This window comes from Aspergillus eucalypticola, assembly GCF_003184535.1.
Source record: "Aspergillus eucalypticola CBS 122712 chromosome Unknown BO83scaffold_37, whole genome shotgun sequence".
Classification (NCBI taxonomy): Eukaryota; Fungi; Ascomycota; class Eurotiomycetes; order Eurotiales; family Aspergillaceae; genus Aspergillus; species Aspergillus eucalypticola.
The window spans coordinates 63,910-81,003 of NW_020290311.1; the positions used below are offsets into that span (position 1 = coordinate 63,910).

The following is a 17,094-nucleotide window of genomic DNA, read 5'->3' on the forward strand; positions in this document are numbered from 1 at the left end:
GAAGAGTAACTGCGCAGAGAGAAAAAGTACCGTCTGTTCTCTTCCTGTGAAGCATCAATATCTGCACTGTGTCTAGAGACTGTTTATCTTCAATGAGCGGGGTAATGTGCAACTAACTAGCTGAGGATATATTTGATGGCATCTGTCATCTATTCGGAAATGGCGCAGCATACAATGGAGGTGTTGAACCGTATAACACACAGACTTGGGACCCTGAAATGAACATCATCATAGGCACTGGCTTAGCATTTGCGCACAGCGTACACATGCATCAGAAGCTAGAGGAAAAGTGTGAGTGACAGGCAGACACGGCCGAGGAACAGGCCATCACTCCATCCTACTGCCGACCCATGCATTTTATGCCTCAGGCAACGAGCGGCATCCAAATCTGGGGCCGAAGCGGAACGAATTCAGCTTCCCCGCGGGCCGCTTTGATATGCCTCGCCCATCTTGACCGTTTATCATGGTTCAGCGTCCGCGTCCCCCCTTTACATTTCCGCTATATCTTATCATTCTATAGGCTATATTTGCCGACGATCTAGCAATCATATCACTTATCATAGGATTCGTCAGTTCTTCCCCCTGAGTCTCCACCGCCCGCCAAGATTTCGGCCATCGGGACCCTTATCATGCGCTAAAGACGCGAGCGCCCTCCCCCTCGTGCGGAGATGCCGTCGGTCAGAACGGCCCTTTCTGGGGCTATATCTATCCATGGAACCTCGTGTGCCATAGCCTTCGACCATTTCTCACTCTCTATTATACCACAAGAGCTCTAAGACGACCCGCCATATATATATTCATTCTCCCAGCCCACAATGGCACTTCTGGAGACATTTGGTCATCCCTACTTGAAGTCCCTGGCCCATCGTGGCTACATTCAGGGCACCACTCTGCACTCAAAAGCGACTAACCAGCCCCTCTGTCACTATTTTGGATCTGTACGATATGCCCTTCCTCCTCCTGAGAGATGGCGCCGGGCACAGAAGCTGCCCGAGTCTTATTCCTACGGCACCAAAGACCAACCCGCCCCTTGCGACCAAGACGCTGCTGTCTGTCCGCAGCCCAGCTTCATGGGTCGTCCGTACACGAAGGGGTTCACAGAGGACTGCTTTGAAGCCAGCGTGTGGGTACCGCTAGGCGAGCCCCCCAAGGAAGGTAAGTATCGTGGTCCTTGACATATCAGCCGAAGCTAATAAAATGTTCCTATAGGCTGGCCGGTTCTTTTCTTCATCCGTATGCGCGCCCCTCTGAAAGTGCCTACAACTCATTCCTTGAATCTAATACTGATGATTTCACATCTTAGACGGAGGCTGGCTACAATTCGGCCACCCGAACGGATTCTCGGCCGCAGCCCTACTAGGCGATGCTGGACTCAACGCCATTGTCGTCCTTCCAGCCTACCGGCTGAACGTCTTCGGTTTCTTATACTCCTCGGAGATCGAGAAGGACGCCTCCTCTGTAGGCGAAACAGCAGGCAATCACGGCTTCTGGGACCAACGTCTAGCCCTAGAATGGACGAGGGACAACATCAGCCTCTTCGGCGGCAACCCATCCCAGATCACCGTCTCCGGATACTCGGCCGGTGAGTTGCCTTTTCACCCCCTCTCCCCTATGCGAAGCCGCAAAACTAAACCCAACCAGGCGCCTACTCAACATTCTACCAACTCGCCTACGACCTCCAATTCCCCGCCTCCCAAGCAATAATCAAACAAGCCTGCATCTGGTCCAACGCCGCCGCCGTACAGCCCAAATCTCCAGCCTCCGCCCAAGAACAATTCGATCAACTCCTCTCAGCCCTAAACATCCCCAGCACCCTCCCCTGGGCCGAGAAGATCTCCCATCTCCGGTCCCTCCCCTCCCAAACTCTCCTCGACGCCGCCATGAGCGTGCAACTAAACCAATACCGCCCAACCTCCGACTCAGCCTTCATCCAACCCACTCTCTTCAAATCCCTAGACAGCGGAGCCTTCGCGCGCACCCTCTCCGCACGCAACATCCGCATCATGCTCGGCGAATGCCGCGACGAGCGACACCTCTACGCCGCCTGGTTCCCACCACAATCCGACAGTGTCTCCGCTCTCCATTCCAGACTTCTCGCAGATTACCCGCGCCACGTCGTGGACACGCTCATGAAGCTCCACTACCCGGACGGCAAGTTACCATCGTGCTGCAAGAACTGGGACAATGATGCCTTCGGGCGGGTGTATGCCAAGATGCAGGTGCATGATATGCAGCGCGGGCTGATTCATGCTCTTGCTAGTGGCGGGGCGGGACATTTGCTTTATCGGTATCGGATTGAGTGGCGGGCTAAGTGTGTGGATGCCAATATTCCGCCCGACTGGGAGGTTACGCATTCTAGTGATTATCCGATTTGGTTCTGGGGGAATGGGCATGTGTTGGAGCCGGAGGAGAAGGGTGTAATTCGGCGGGCTTTGATTGATCCGTTTATTAGGTTTGTTCATGGGGAGGGGGATGTGAAGTGGGGTACGACGCATCATCGGGAGATGAGGACCTTGAAGCCTGATGGGTCGGTTGAGATTGTGCAGGATACTGCGCTTTGGGATGAGGCGATGCGCGTCTGGAAGGCGTTGCGGGAGGTGGGAGAACCGGAGGCTTCTGCTGCGAAGCTCTAAAGGAAGGGATTCAATGCCTCTGACTTATGGAGAGGGCATTGATCCTGTATATATCACATGATGTCTCTATATGCTGCATCTACTAGAGACTACGAATATCTGGACTGATGTTTTAGAATCACTTGTCATTCATATGGTTGACATAGTATGTCCCCGACAACCATTGATCGTAAATAAGCTGTGGCATAAATATGGAAATAACCCAATCCCAACCCAAAATATTTCATAAACATAACAGACGCTCTAATCTAAAAAAAAAAAAAAAAAAAAAAAAAGAATATTGGCATAGTGTCCTTGTTCAGCGTGAGGAAAAATAAGCCGGTCGCAAGGACATCAACATCGACATTAGCTTTTCAAACATTGCCGTCATAACGGTGTTACTCTTCTAGGCCTTGACGATCTTGCACACGAGATCCTGGCCATCCACCGAGTCACCTTCCTTGACCAGCAAGCTGGAGACCTTGCCACTGTGGGGAGCAGAGATAACCATTTCCTATTGAATGTTAGCGGCTGATCATGGGTTTTGATTGATAGTTCTAGGGTTGCACATACCATCTTCATGGCGCTCAGAACGGCAATGGGGTCACCCTTCTTGACTTCCAAGCCGTCGTGGACACGAATCTCGACAACCACACCGCTCATAGGAGCACCGACCTGGCTGCTGTCACCCAGCTCAGCCTTGGGGCGGGCGGTGTTCTCGACGGACGCCTTCTTGTCGTCCACGCTAACCTGGCGAACCTCACCGTTGACTTCGTAGAAGACCTCGCGCTGACCGGTCTGCTCGGAGAGGGGACCGATGGCCAACAACTTCAGGATCAGCACCTTACCCTTCTCCAGCTCGACGTGGAATTCCTCGCCGATCTCGGGCTTGGCCAAGAAGTAACGCGTGGGCAGGACGGACAGATCACCAAACTTGGCGACAAACTTCTTGTAATCCTCGAAGACCTTGGGGTACATGGCATAGCTGGCCACGTCGTACTCGGTGGCTGCGCCATAGTTCTCCCGGATCTGGGCCTTGATCTTGGCCAGGTCAAGGGGCTCAAGGTACAGACCAGGGCGCTTGTCGAGCTTGCGACGGTCACGCAGAGCGCGAGAGCGCAGAGGCTCGGGGAATCCACCGTAGGGCTGGCCCATGAGACCCTCGAGGAATTCCAGCACGGAACCGGGGAAGTCAAGCTCGCCGGCGCGGGCAATCACATCTTCAGCGGTCAACTTGTTCGAGACCATGAACTGAGCCAAGTCACCAACCACCTTGGAAGTGGGAGTGACCTTGACAACATCGCCCAAAAGATCGTTGGCAGACTCGTAGGCCTTCTTCGTCTCAGCCCACTGCTGGCCCAGACCAAGCTGGCTGGCCTGGAAGATCAGGTTGGTCAACTGACCACCGGGGATCTCGTGCTCGTAGACCTCGGGGTCGGGACCGGTCAGACCCGCCTCGAAGGGCGAGTAAAGGAGACGCAGCTGGGCCCAGTAGGTGTCAAGAGCGCGCACCTGGGACGAGTTGAGGCCAGGGTCGTGCTCGGTTCCCTCGAGGGAAGCGAGGATAGCACCAATGCTGGGCTGGGAGGTCATGCCGGAAAGACTGTCCGTGGCAGCATCAACAGCATCAGCACCGGCCTGGGCGCAAGCAATCATAGAAGCCACACCGGTACCGGCGGAGTCGTGGGTGTGCACGTGGATGGGAAGGTCGGGGTAGCGCTCGCGGATGGAGCCGATCAGCAGACGAGCAGCCTGGGGCTTCAGCACACCAGCCATGTCCTTGATACCCAAGACGTGGGGCTTGAACTGCACCACCTTGTCGACAAGGTCGAGGTAGTAAGGCAGGTTGTACTTCTTGCTGGGGTTGAGCATGTCACCACTGTAGCAGATAGTAGCCTCAACAACACCCTCAGCAGCGTGAACAGCCTTAATACCGACCTCGAGCTGGTCAACGTCGTTGAGAGCATCGAAGACACGGAAGATGTCAACACCGCACTTCTTGGCCTGCTTACAGAAGTGGTAGATGGCGTTGTCGGGGAGGGAAGAGTAGGCAACACCGTTGGCACCACGGAGCAACATCTGGAAGGGGATGTTGGGAACGGCCTTGCGCAGCTTGCGAAGACGGTCCCAGGGGTCCTCGTACAGGAAGCGCATGGCGACATCGAAGGTGGCACCACCCCAGCATTCCAAACTGTAGGCGTTGGCGAGGGCGTGGCTAGTCTCGTGGGCGATGTTCAGGAGGTCAATGGTACGCACACGCGTGGCCAGCAGCGACTGGTGGGCGTCACGCCAGGTAGTATCCATGATCAAGCAGCCCTTGTTGGCACGCACAGCGCGGGCGAAAGCCTCGGGACCCTCGCTGTCCAAGATCTGCTTCCATCCCTTGGTAGCGGGGACAGAGACGTCGAGGGGCTTGCCGGCAGCGTCATGCAGGATGGGCTTGATGATATCGCCCTTGAGCTTGGGCTCGCCGATCTGGCCCTTGATGCTGCTACCGTTGACAGCCACATCACCCAGGTAAGCCAGCAGCTTCTGGGCACGGTTCTGGCTGCCGACGAGGGCGAACAGCTCGGGAGTGTCATCAATGAACGTGGTCCAGCAAGTACCGTCGACGAAGACAGGGTGACTCAGAAGAGAAGTGAGGAAAGGAATGTTGGTCTTGACACCACGGATACGGAACTCGACCAAGGCACGAACGACCTTGCGGCGGGCGATCTCGTAGGTGGAACCACGGCAGGTACACTTGACCAGCATGGAGTCGTAGTGAGGGGTGATGATGGCACCGGCGAAACCGTTTCCACCATCCAGACGGACACCGTTACCACCGGCAGAGCGGTAGACCTCGATCTTACCGGTGTCGGGGGAGAAGCCCTTGGAGGGGTCCTCGGTGGTGATACGGCACTGAATAGCGAATCCACGAGTGGAGATGCGGTCCTGGGTCAGGCCCAGCTGTTCCAGGGTAGCACCAGCCGCAATCTGGATCTGAGCAGCAACGATATCAATGCCCGTGATCTCTTCGGTGATAGTGTGCTCGACCTGGATACGGGGGTTGATCTCAATGAAGTAGTAGCGGTTCTGCTGGTCGACCAGGAACTCTGCAGTACCGGCGTTGCGGTAGTTGACCGACTTGGCCAGCTTGACAGCATCAGCCAGGATGCGGTCACGGACGTCGGCAGGCAGATCCTTGGCCGGGGCAATCTCAACGACCTTCTGGTGACGACGCTGGACAGAGCAGTCACGCTCGAACAGGTGGACGACGTTGCCGTGGTTGTCACCCAGCAGCTGGACTTCAATGTGCTTGGGGCGGTCGAGGAAACGTTCAACGAAGACGGTGCCGTTGCCAAAGGCAGAGCGGGCCTCGGAGGTGGCACGCTCGAAGGAGTCACGCAGTTCGGCCTGGTCGCGGACGACACGCATACCACGACCACCACCACCGAAGGCGGCCTTGATAATGATGGGGAAGCCGTAGGTGTCGGTGAAGGCCTTGACCTCCTCGTAGCGCTCGACAGGGCCCGGGGTACCAGGCACGACGGGCACGTCGCAGCTGATAGCCAGCTGACGGGCGGAGACCTTGTCACCAAGGCTCTCAATGGTCTGGGGGGTAGGGCCGACGAAAACCATGCCGTTCTGCTCCACCTTGCGGGCAAACTCGGCGTTCTCGGACAGGAAACCATAACCCGGGTGGATCAGGTGCACACCATGCTCAAGAGCAATCTTGACGATCTCATCAATGGCCAAGTAGGCCCCGACCGGTGTATATTGACCGCGCTTGCCAATCATGTAGGCCTCATCGGCCTTCTGACGGTGCATGGAGAGACGGTCCTCGTGGGAGTAGACGGCGACAGTCTGCAGGGACAGCTCATGGGCCGTCCGGAAGATACGAATGGGGATTTCACCACGGTTGGCAACAAGGATCTTCTGGAACTGCATGATGGCCGAATTGGCACGCAGACGGGTGTGGACAGAGTCCCTGTGCTGGTCATGGTGGTCATCGATGAACTCGGTGTCATCGACCGCCTCCTCGGGCTGACGGGGAGCAGCCATGGCGGGCGGGGTGTGTGTGTGTGCTTGTTGATAAGGATGGATAAGGGTGGGAGGGGGAGGGTGGGGAGCTAGAGTATAGGAAGGGAAGATGGAGAGCTATTCAGAGGAGATCTAGATGAGAGAGAGAAGACACAGGGAGCTGGGGATGAAGGGAAATATAGTATACGAGTTAGCCGAATGATCCAATGATGCTCGGAAGAAAAAAAAGCAAGCCAGAAAACGGAGCAGTGATACGTTGGCGTGAGTCACCTGGGGAGAAGGTGCTTCCGGGGAAGAAAAAGGCCCGGTTTCGGAACGGGAAAGCGTGGGAGAGCGCGGGGAAATCGTGGGAGGATTAGGGAACTCAATTGGAGGGATCCGGCGACTTACCCGACGGAAAAAGGAGGATGAGGAGGAGGGGAAGGACCTCAAGAGGATGATGCGCGTGAGGAGAGGAATGAGATGAGAAAGTTGGGAGGAAGAAGAGGGAGAGAGGGAGGAGAGGAGGGCATAGAAGTACTTGGGGATGATGACCCTCATCCAGCGGCTGCCCGGCGAGCCAAAGCAGAGGAGCGGAGGGGCAGGTCAGCGCAAGGCGGAGGAGGGGATCCCGGACGGGCGATGACGCTGCGGCACGATTGGCAGGCGGTACTGTAATCAGATTACACCGCTGGGCCCTGGACTGTAAGCTATCGCCATAGTAAAGTGGCTCCAGTCCAGAGTGCAGTGGGTAATTTCATTACGGCGCTAGTAGACGCCCCCCTCCCCAGAAGCTCGACCTTCACCGGCACACCGGGCTGCAGCATGTGGGTTGGTGACCCATGGAATGTCATGCTCGGCCTGTCTGTCTGGCTCAGTCCATTTGCCTTTCTGCTCTTTTTTTGCTTCTCTTGGGTAGGGTTGCAGTGCCTCCGTTCGTCCGGATTCATTGGCTGTCAGAAAGATTACAGTTTGGTGGGGGTTGTCGTCCATTCACAGTTGGATCATCGCCATGGACGCTCGGTCAATGGATAGTTTCCCGCGTGAATACCTGGCGGCAACGATGGCTTGCTTTTCTTACATCTTGCACGCTATGTAGCTTAGCTACCATGCACACACTCTCGCTCCAGCATCACTCTCACATCTATACCGAAAATGCATCGGGTAGTTCAGGCGTCGCGTTCTCTTCCTTACCTCGGGTGCTCGGGCTAATTCATGCCTGCCAGAGCTCATGGAGCGTTCCAAGCTCGGGAAAGACGTTTCGTCAAGGTTACCTAGCAACATCGGCCTCTCCTGCCCTGATATCATGTAGCCGTCTGTAAACGAACCAAAACCCAGACCTTCCCCACCGTATCTCCGGCGATAGGCGACGGGGATCTTCATCCAGAAGCTGGCAAGAATCATCCGAGCGAGAGCACGCCAGCCCCCCCAGTCAGTCCAGCCCGGTGTACGTACTTTGTGACCGAGCCATGCATCGTGCCCTCTTTGCACCGATTCAGCCCTCACCCAAATTGCATCTATCAGCTTGGCAGTTTCTGCGATCGTCGCACCATGGGCCATCGATGCGAGGCGCTTCGGTGGATGGTAAGTCCGGGCCAAGCTCATAATTTCATATAATGATTTTACTAAACGATCCCCCCCTCCCCCCCCCCCCCCAAACGTTGCCTATGATCTACCTCGGCCAAGCTGGAACTATTGGCATCCCGCCTGTGCCTAGTAGTTTAAATGACAAGAGAAAAACGCACGTCGGCTATGTAGACTAGCTGTTCTTTGTCCGCTCATCTAGGCTGGCAATTTCCCCATCGAGTAGGGGAAGGGATCAGATTACCCATATAAAAGTGAAACCACGCCGGAGTGGATGGCCGATTCCATCGATAGCCTGGTTTCCACTGGTTCCCATGACCTGGCGTGCAGAAAATCCCACCCGCCGGGACAAGACTTGCCTTCCCTAAATCTCACACCGGGCCTCACATCTCCGGTTCTAGATCTACTTGGTATTGCCCCTGGTGTACCAGTCCCCTTGTCTGATCTTGTGTTTTCATCGGATAATTGGGATTATAATAGGCATGTGATAAGAAAAAAAAAAAATGCTCTTTTCGGCTCTTAGTGCCGAAAGATAGATTGCTACTGGTGGTATGACAATAATTCCGTAGTTAGTGTCAATGGTGAGAACCTTCCCTCCTCCTGGGTTCTAATCTATCTCCTGCGTTCCTTGCTCGAAAAGTTGCGTAGTAATTAAGCGTTGTTAACAGGGCTGTATATATAACGTTGATTGCATCCACCCATCTCCGTTCCCCTCCTGCAGTGTTCCCCTACCTCTTCCGTCTGTCCGTTACCCCGGGCTAAATCCTTATCGCTGCATCTCCCGTCCACGCAAATCCTCCGCCCGGGGTGTCACTGCTCCCTTACCTATCAACTCGGTTGTTCCTCCAATCCTGCATGGACGGGCTAAATTCTTTCCCTGGCTCCCTCTCCTCTACGCACTTCCCTTCAACCGAGTGCTTCTCCTTCGATTTAACCGGGGAGATGCTAGATCTTAGATCGCTATCTCGTCTAGAAGACCCAGTGTAGTGGCTATGAACAGTATAAACGATGGCGTGCTCTGTTGGAATTAGGATATAGCTACTAGTAATTGGCGTCCTGGGCGAGGAGTTAACCCCCGTCTACGGGACCAACTGCCGAGATCTAGGCGTAGATCATTCGGTCTCCAATACCAAAGTGCCGACGTGTACTACGAGCCGAATGTCGAATCAAGATCGAACGTCAATTATAATTGAACTAAGTATGACAAAAGCCCGCGACCACCCGGAGGTCTGTAAACTGAATGCACAGATTTTCAAGGCCTATGAAATACATCTAGTGGGGTGAAATAAAAGGTAGAATGGGCAGCAAATCATGGACAAAACGTAAGGGATGAGAAGGAACATCAAGTAAAGGGGAGAAAAGCCCGGCCAGGTGGAACAGCAAGCCCATCAGCTGACGACACTTTTACAGCTGTCAAGGCTTTACTGTCCTACCCAAGCCCAGCAGTAGATCATCCATCGCTCATGCTATACATACACGGGGCCAAATGAGGTTTCTTCAGAAGAGGATCCAAGGAGAGCGTGACTGACATGCGTCTAGAAAGGGCGGAAACCGGTAGCCTGCGGTGTGATTCCGTTGGCCTGTCCAAACGCCATGGGGCTTGGCGCCGGCGCTGCCGGGCCCTGGGTCAACATCAACCGCGTGCCGCCCAGAATCGGGGTGTTGTCCTCCTCCGTCTTCTGAGTCACTTCGCGCGACTTGCGTTCTTCGTTGTCCTTCTTCAACATCTCGATCGTGCGCGTCTGCTCGCACAAGAAATTGATCATGAAGGGCATGGTGAAGTCGTTAAGACCATGGCGCCACGAAAGCTCGAGAATAACGTCGGGCCGGATGAGGTCGTAGCAGGCATACAGCATGCCAACGTAGCATTCGCGGCTGCCAATATCGACAAACTAGAAGCGGAGTCAGAATATATCCTTGAGCGCGATTAAGTGGAAAGAGAATTGACTCACGTAGCGAAGAAGATCCTCGACAACATCCGACTTGCCGGAGATGGCGGAAGTCTCGATGGCATCCTTGTAGAGCTTGTCTTGCTTGGACAAGGAGATCGACTTCTCCCAGCGCTTGTTGTTACGGTAAATGTTAGCTGCGATCTGGCGGAAGAAGATCAGATCATGCTTCTCCAACCGCTGGGCGAGTGCCACGGCATCGAAGTTGTCGTAGTTATCGACCGAGTCACGGAGGGTCTTGTAATCCTCCTCCTCGATCAACAAGTCGTTGATGGCATCGTTTACGGCCCTCTTGTTCTGGGTTTGGACATTGAGCAGGAACGGCTTGATCAGAGGAATGTTGTCCGAAGCCTGGAAAATGCGCACGACACGGTTGACGTCAATCCGAGCAGTGAGCACCTGTAGCAAGTCGGTGAGGAGCAAAGGTTGTTCTTGCAGATAGAAGTTGAGCGCACGGTAGTAGATTTCCAGGTTGGCCACCTTGACGATGATGTCCTTGAACGAGTGGTGCTCCCAGGCATCGGCAGCACGCTCCATCATTGCCAATGCAGCGTTGTCCCACTCATCATAGTGGCAGTACAAGAAGACCAGCTCTGGCCAGAGACTTGCGTCCTCGCAGGCCCGAATCATCTTTGGGATATTAATGCGAGACCAGAAGAGCTTGAGGTGTTCCATCACCCGGTCGGGGTGGTACTTAGAGAGGGCAATGCCCAATTCGGTGAACATGCCCATATGCGCCCGTTCCAGACCCAGGCCAGCCTCCAGAACCGCAATGAGCTCGTCAAAGTAGCCATTGCGCTCATACTGGCGCACAAGATCCTGAAGCTCTTCCGCGTGAACGATCAGGTTGAGACCGCAAATTTGGGCAAGGCGGAACTCCTTCTTGTTAACACAAGCTTCGTTGACCTGCTTCCAAACCTTAACACTGTTGGCTTTGCGTGCGCATTCCACGGCTGCCTGGTAATCTTCCAGGTGCACCAAGGTCGTTGCCAATTTGGCCCAGTTGGAAATGCTGGTGTAGAAAATCTTGGCAGCCTGGTGGTAGCCCTCCTCATAAGCTTTGTCACCGGAAGCCTCGACATCTGCAACGTTGGTCGTCCGCAGGAAATCCTCGAGCTCCGAAAGCTGATCGAGACGGGCGTAACAGAAAGCAAGACCCGTGTCAATGGCAGGCTCACGCAAGGTCTTACGGGCCATTTTGAGATACTTGACGAGGTCTTCATCCTTGCCAGCATGCGTAGCCGTTTCGATGACCTCGTTGTAGTTCGCGGGATCGCCGGCACGGATATAGGACTCGATGGAGTCGGACACCCGAAGACCATCCAGCTGGGCCTTGGCAACCTTGCTCCACACCTCCGGTAGCTCGACACGCTCCGCAAATTCTTGCGCGCGGTCAATGCTAACAATGTTCTCAACCAAGACGTTGACGGCGGCAATGAAGTTGTTTACCTTCTTGTAGATCTCAAAGGCCTCCTCGTAAAGACCGACCGAAATGCACATCTCGGCGATTTCATCGGGGCTGAACTCGTTGAGCTGATGGATGTAATCCATCAGGCGTCCCTTATCAGCCTTGGCAGCTGTGAGCATGAGCAAGTTCTGCAGACTGCCGTTGTCGCTGAAAGGAGAGGGCTCGAGAATGATCTTCTCAAGCAACTCGATCAGCTCGCCGGGTAGATCAGCTTCGAGGAAAGCCTTGACAGCGATAGACACTTTGTCGGGCTCAGTCGACTCAGGCACAGCGGTCGCAATGACCTGGTCGACAAGTGAACGCCGATGCATGTTGTTCTCGCTGAGAACGAAGGACCAGATCTCCGAATCGGCTCTCTCCACGAGGTAGCGTGCCTGGGCACGGTACATAGCGTTCTCATTGGTGATATTGATCAGTTCGAGATCATTCTGTCCCTTCCGGTAGGCAATGTATGCCAGGTTCGGGTCACGCTTCTCGCAGTACTTTCCAACGGTGAGAGTGTCGTACAGATCGTTCTCCTTAAGGAACTTCTCGGGATTGTTGTTGCTATCAATATAGATCTTCGCGAGAGCGTTGTAGACAGCCTGCTGCTGGTTACCCGTAGCAAGAGTGGCTTCAAGGAAGGGCAACAGCAACTTGAGCCTGTTTCTGCTCTCGACCTCTGAAACGAGTTCATCAATAGGGATCACCGATGGGTCAACAGTAGAGAGGAGATTCTTGATGATGCTCTCTTCGCAATCAACGTCCAGCAGGCCACCAATGACAGCGGGAGCACGCGATGGGTTGACACGCTGTACGTACACCTCGATGGACTTGTACTGTTGGTTCTGGTACAGATAAAGGACCAAATCATGAATGAAGTTGAAACGGTCACAGACGATGATCAGCGGCAGTTGCTCCGTCAGCTTGGCCTCCTTGAGGAAGTTCTTGACCTTATCCGGATTGTAGTAGTTGCTCTCACGGCAAATCCGTTCAACTTCAGTGATCTGGCCCATGGCGGTGGCGGCCTCAATGTACTTGAAGTGGACCTCAGGGTCTTCGCTAAGGTTGACAATGCTGCCAAGGTAATAGTAGAGACCCTCAGCAGTGCGGTACTTCTCGAGCAGGCTGATAAGTTGCTGGGGCCCCAACAAGTCAGAGAACTTGGTGCAGATCTGAACAACCGCTTGCAAGTTCTGGCGAATGTTAACCTGCAACATTGTGTCCATGCAATCAAGAGTCTGCTCAACGGAGAGACGACCGAAATATTCCATCAACCACTCAGGGCTCAGCTTGTCGGTGCGGACGATATTACGCTTGATGGCCACGGGGTCGTCGGTGTTCTCAAGTGCACGTTGGATGAGGCCTGCATTCTCGCAAAGCTGAGAGATACGAGGGCGGTCGTAGTGGGTGAAGATTTCGTTGCCAAGGATGGCATCGGCGACCTGGGGGGCATTGACAAGGTTCATCTCGAGCAAGCGTGTCTGCAGGTGACCATGTTCAGGCTTGTTATCCTTCAGAGCATCCAGTAGGAATGAAGTGGCCTGCTGGATCATGTTCTGGGACAGGAAGACATCTACGACGCGGTCCAGGTCGATGAGAGCACCAGACTCCTCGTTGGCAAGCTGAGTAGCAAACTCAGCACCTTTCTCCGGATTCACACGAACGATGTGTTGCAGGAGCTGGGTGTAATCCGGCTGGTATCCAACCTGTTTCGAATAGCTGAGAATCTTGTCAAACTGACCCGTCTCTGCAAATCCAGCGATAACCTTGTGAGGAACGTTGGCCTGCAAGTAGATAGCCAGGGCGGTGTTCATATCGTATGGTCGAACAATATCACCCAGTTCCTCGGATCCTTCGAGCTTGTTCTCGCGCATCCACTTCTCAAGGAGGTGCTTCCTGTTCTGTTGCAAAACGGGACGGACAAGCTCAACACTCTCATATTTGTTCAAAGAGCCCTTATCCAAAAGCATTCCGAAGTACTGAAGGATGACGGACATCCCCTGTCCGGTCTGGGGAGCATTCTTGAAGCGGTTGATGGTCTCCGGGGTACGCAAAAAGCCACGGGGCGAGTTTGCGGCAATCTTGGCGGCTTCAGAGTAGTTGCCTTGTGTGATGAGGTTGTCGAACTGCTGCTGGTACAGGTGATCCGCACCAGGAAGTCCAGCCTTGGAAGCAAGTTTCACTGCGAGACCAGACATGGCCGGGTTCTCCATCAGGTACTGGACGATAGTATTCTCATCGACACTGACAGACAGAACTTGACCCTTGCGGTTCACGCCGACCAGACCAGCAGAATCGGAATCGGGAGCAGTAGTGAATATCGTTTCGCTAGAGATACGGTTCATGAAGATGCAAGTGCCGGTCTCGAGGTCGTAGAGGTGAATGAAGCCATACTTGGTGACCAGATACACAATGTCGTACTTCCTGGAAACCTGCATAGCAACTGGGAAATCATTCACCGCCTCCTGGGGGAAGTATACCTCGACGGCCTTCTTCTGGAACCTCGGGTTCGGCTCTTGGTGGTCAATTTCAGCGATCTGCAATTTAGCACCGGTCTGTGTTCGAACAGCGAAGGTAAAGAGCTTGTGTTCGAGGGGAGATCCCTCGACACGGATCGAGGCGAAAGCAGCTGCGTGACCCTCGATGAACTGAGAGATCCCACGGTCCTTGGAGTACAACTGCATTGATCCCACCACACGGCCTCCCTGCGAGCTGATTCCGACTACCACCATCCACTTCTCGTCATCATTAACACGGTAGTTGATAATTTGACAACCCTGGAAGCAAGAAAGCGTTAGTATGGATGGAAATTCTCCCAATACCTGGCGATCTTGGTTATACGTACACTGAGGTTAGGAAGCCTATCGAAGACCTTCTGAGGGTTAGTCTGGGTAGGGTCGAAGACATCCCAGTGGAAGACAGAGCTCTCTGTCACCAAGCCCAGGCACTTCTCATTGAACCATTTCCAGTACACAACATCCTCATTCATGACCGACGACTTCAGCTTCTGCTTCGCCGTCAGGTCGAAGATCTGGATTGTGCGCCCTTGGGCCTTGAGAGCAATGATGTTACGGTTCCAGTGCATGATAGCACTATCCGCATTGATCGGGCGCTTGATGACTTCATTGTTGTTCTTCAGGTTAATGATGATAACTTGCGGCTTGTCCTCCTCGGTGAGCTTTTGCCGGACACACACGAAGTTGTCTGATTCTAGGGTCTGTACGGAAGCGACACGATCATTAGCGCTATCACGTGGAAAGTGAAGATGGGGTGAAAGAGTATAGAGAGGCACTACTCACACATGAGTTGAATCCAATCGATGCCGGCTAAAATGAATAAGACGTAAGTGAGAGGTTCCTCTACAGGAGGGGGGGACAAGCGGGCGCGTCCCCGGGTTGGGCGTGAAGGCCATCGCCCGATTGAGCGTCAACACATACCGCAATTTCGGCATTCGTGAGCTAAAGAAGATGAAGATACAATGGTCAGTTCCTATATCGCAGGCAATTCGAAGACGAAGTGTTGATGGGACTCACATTAAGAAGCTCCGTAAACTTGATCGGTAGAGGAGCCATATTTACTTAAGGCCGCAGGACGACCTCATCCACCCAACAAAAACGCCACGCAAAAGATTCCGCCGGATAGCAAAGGAAAGGAGAAGAAGAAGAAGAAATTGAGGGTATGAGTAAGAGAAGAGAAGGTGAGAGAGGGAAGGAGAAGGTAAAGTACGTCAAATAGGGATTAGGGAATGGGAAGGCGAGACTGGGGAAGCGGAAAGTGACCTCAGGAGGCCGGCGCGGGCGACGTTGCTGAGGTGTCGCTTATGGGGCTCTCGTCACGTGCAGCCACCAGGGGTACCAGCCGGTGCCTGGGCCCAACGGGTTTGTTTGAGACGGTCTGTGAAGTGAGAAACTCTCAGTGGCGTTATATTTAGATTGAGACTAAGGTCGGCTGGAAGATCGATGCGTTTGTTCGGTGTCTGGTGGGTGCTTGCTTTTTTTTCTCCGAGCTGTACACGTGGGGGCATCAAGCCTTGACTTGTATACAGGTGGCCTTCTCTACCATTCTATAGGGAGCGTAACAAATGTATGGCAGGTTATGAAGGCAGTCACTACTTTTCCTGGGAATTGAAAATTATGAGAATTGACTCGGTAAGCTAGCTCACTTGAATTCAATATGAGCTGCATGCATACATACATATGTGGGTGGATCTCAATTTCACATTACTTTCCCTTTCTCCAGTTCTAGACAAAGGGGCGTTCCGTATAGCAATCCGCCATTGGTGTTAGTCTTTCCAGACTGATCACTTCCTGAACTAATATTCATCATATTATTCACGGCATCAACCCGGCCAAAGAAATTGAAATTGGTGTTGCCCGGCAGTGAAAGCAACAGCCAATTCTATTCTCTCACACGTACAATCTCCCACCATTCCTGACTTCGTACGGGCTGCATCGATAGCCTCTTCTACTCAATCACTTGTCAGCGTGGCCCGGATTGATGGGATGACTAGATCAGGTCATCAGGCAAGGAATTGACCTACTTGTGAACAAATTTGGCCATGGCCCGCTTGTCTGTAGGCTTCTATCGGCTTTGATATGACTCGAATTGTAGCTGTTCCTAACAGATATGTTTCGCCTTTAGGACAGAAGCCCTATATGAACTCGTTTAATGACTTTACTCTACAGAACCATGATATAATTGATTAACAGCAGAACTAGTACAATAATGTCAATCCATCTGACGGATGGAATATTGCGGGCAAATTCATGTAGGCTGAGAGTTGTTTGGCATAATCACTTTGTTGGTATGTCGGCGGTACGTACCGCGTATTCTAAACCTCCGGATACTCCGACACCCACACAATGACGTCAGGTATGGTGACACCGAGCACTTGGTATTCCACTACATCAGGGTGCTAAAGACGTACACCAGGACGTCTATCTGCTCTCGACAACTGTATGAGCTTGATCAAGAATATATCATAGTCATAGCGCCTCAATTCTATGTTGATGTAATGTCATTTCGGCCAGTTGAACTTACGAGCCATCAATCTTTCACATTCTAGTCAATATATATAAACGAGGTCTACCATCCACTTCTACCAACTTGTATAATCTTCACTAAAACTGATGAAGCCAGCATTAACATAGAATCTCACCTCACAAATGTTGACTGTAAACTACCAGCCACAGCCTCCATATTCATTCCATTTAGTACTTGAGTAGAAATTCGATAAAGCAAGGAGGCCGACTCCGGGGAACCGAATGAGCCGGGTACCTACATCGGCACATCCTAGCAGGCAAGGAATCCACTAGATACTATGCTAATTGAATTCAAAACACGCCAAACTCAATGTGAGACACAAAATCAAAGTTACATAGTTCCATCATGCATCATGCACCGTTTTGCATTCGCCATCTAGCTAGATATGCAATGACGCGTCACTTGATTGTTGCTATTTTCAGTAACCCACTGTCTACAATACAACATCAAATGT

General features: G+C 53.1%; 4 protein-coding genes across 4 annotated transcripts; 1 reads left to right on the plus strand and 3 right to left on the minus strand.

The window, feature by feature from the left end:
- The first annotated feature begins 496 nt into the window (after window positions 1-496).
- Window positions 497-2,892, plus strand: BO83DRAFT_382688 (putative carboxylesterase). Its single transcript, XM_025532286.1, has 5 exons — window positions 497-1,155; window positions 1,210-1,233; window positions 1,304-1,582; window positions 1,642-2,742; window positions 2,872-2,892. Exons 1-4 carry the CDS (start codon window positions 816-818, stop codon window positions 2,631-2,633), a joined length of 1,635 nt encoding a protein of 544 aa, XP_025383040.1. The 5' UTR covers window positions 497-815; the 3' UTR covers window positions 2,634-2,742; window positions 2,872-2,892.
- Window positions 2,884-7,088, minus strand: BO83DRAFT_382689 (pyruvate carboxylase). Its single transcript, XM_025532287.1, has 3 exons — window positions 7,026-7,088; window positions 3,186-6,795; window positions 2,884-3,126 (listed from the first exon to the last, which is right to left on the minus strand). Exons 2-3 carry the CDS (start codon window positions 6,654-6,656, stop codon window positions 3,019-3,021), a joined length of 3,579 nt encoding a protein of 1,192 aa, XP_025383041.1. The 5' UTR covers window positions 6,657-6,795; window positions 7,026-7,088; the 3' UTR covers window positions 2,884-3,018.
- On the minus strand, window positions 6,725-8,089 carry BO83DRAFT_403201 (uncharacterized protein; the record flags this gene model as incomplete). Its single annotated transcript, XM_025533601.1, has 8 exons — window positions 6,725-6,847; window positions 6,891-7,154; window positions 7,252-7,324; window positions 7,429-7,479; window positions 7,612-7,685; window positions 7,809-7,912; window positions 7,943-7,991; window positions 8,033-8,089. The coding sequence occupies 8 exons, from the start codon at window positions 8,087-8,089 to the stop codon at window positions 6,725-6,727; spliced, it is 795 nt and encodes a 264-aa protein (XP_025383042.1).
- A 1,273-nt stretch (window positions 8,090-9,362) lies between these two features.
- On the minus strand, window positions 9,363-15,353 carry BO83DRAFT_441440 (clathrin heavy chain). Its single transcript, XM_025536337.1, has 6 exons — window positions 15,131-15,353; window positions 15,035-15,055; window positions 14,897-14,923; window positions 14,443-14,814; window positions 10,151-14,374; window positions 9,363-10,090 (listed from the first exon to the last, which is right to left on the minus strand). The coding sequence occupies exons 1-6, from the start codon at window positions 15,167-15,169 to the stop codon at window positions 9,734-9,736; spliced, it is 5,040 nt and encodes a 1,679-aa protein (XP_025383043.1). The 5' UTR covers window positions 15,170-15,353; the 3' UTR covers window positions 9,363-9,733.
- Window positions 15,354-17,094: the final 1,741 nt, after the last annotated feature.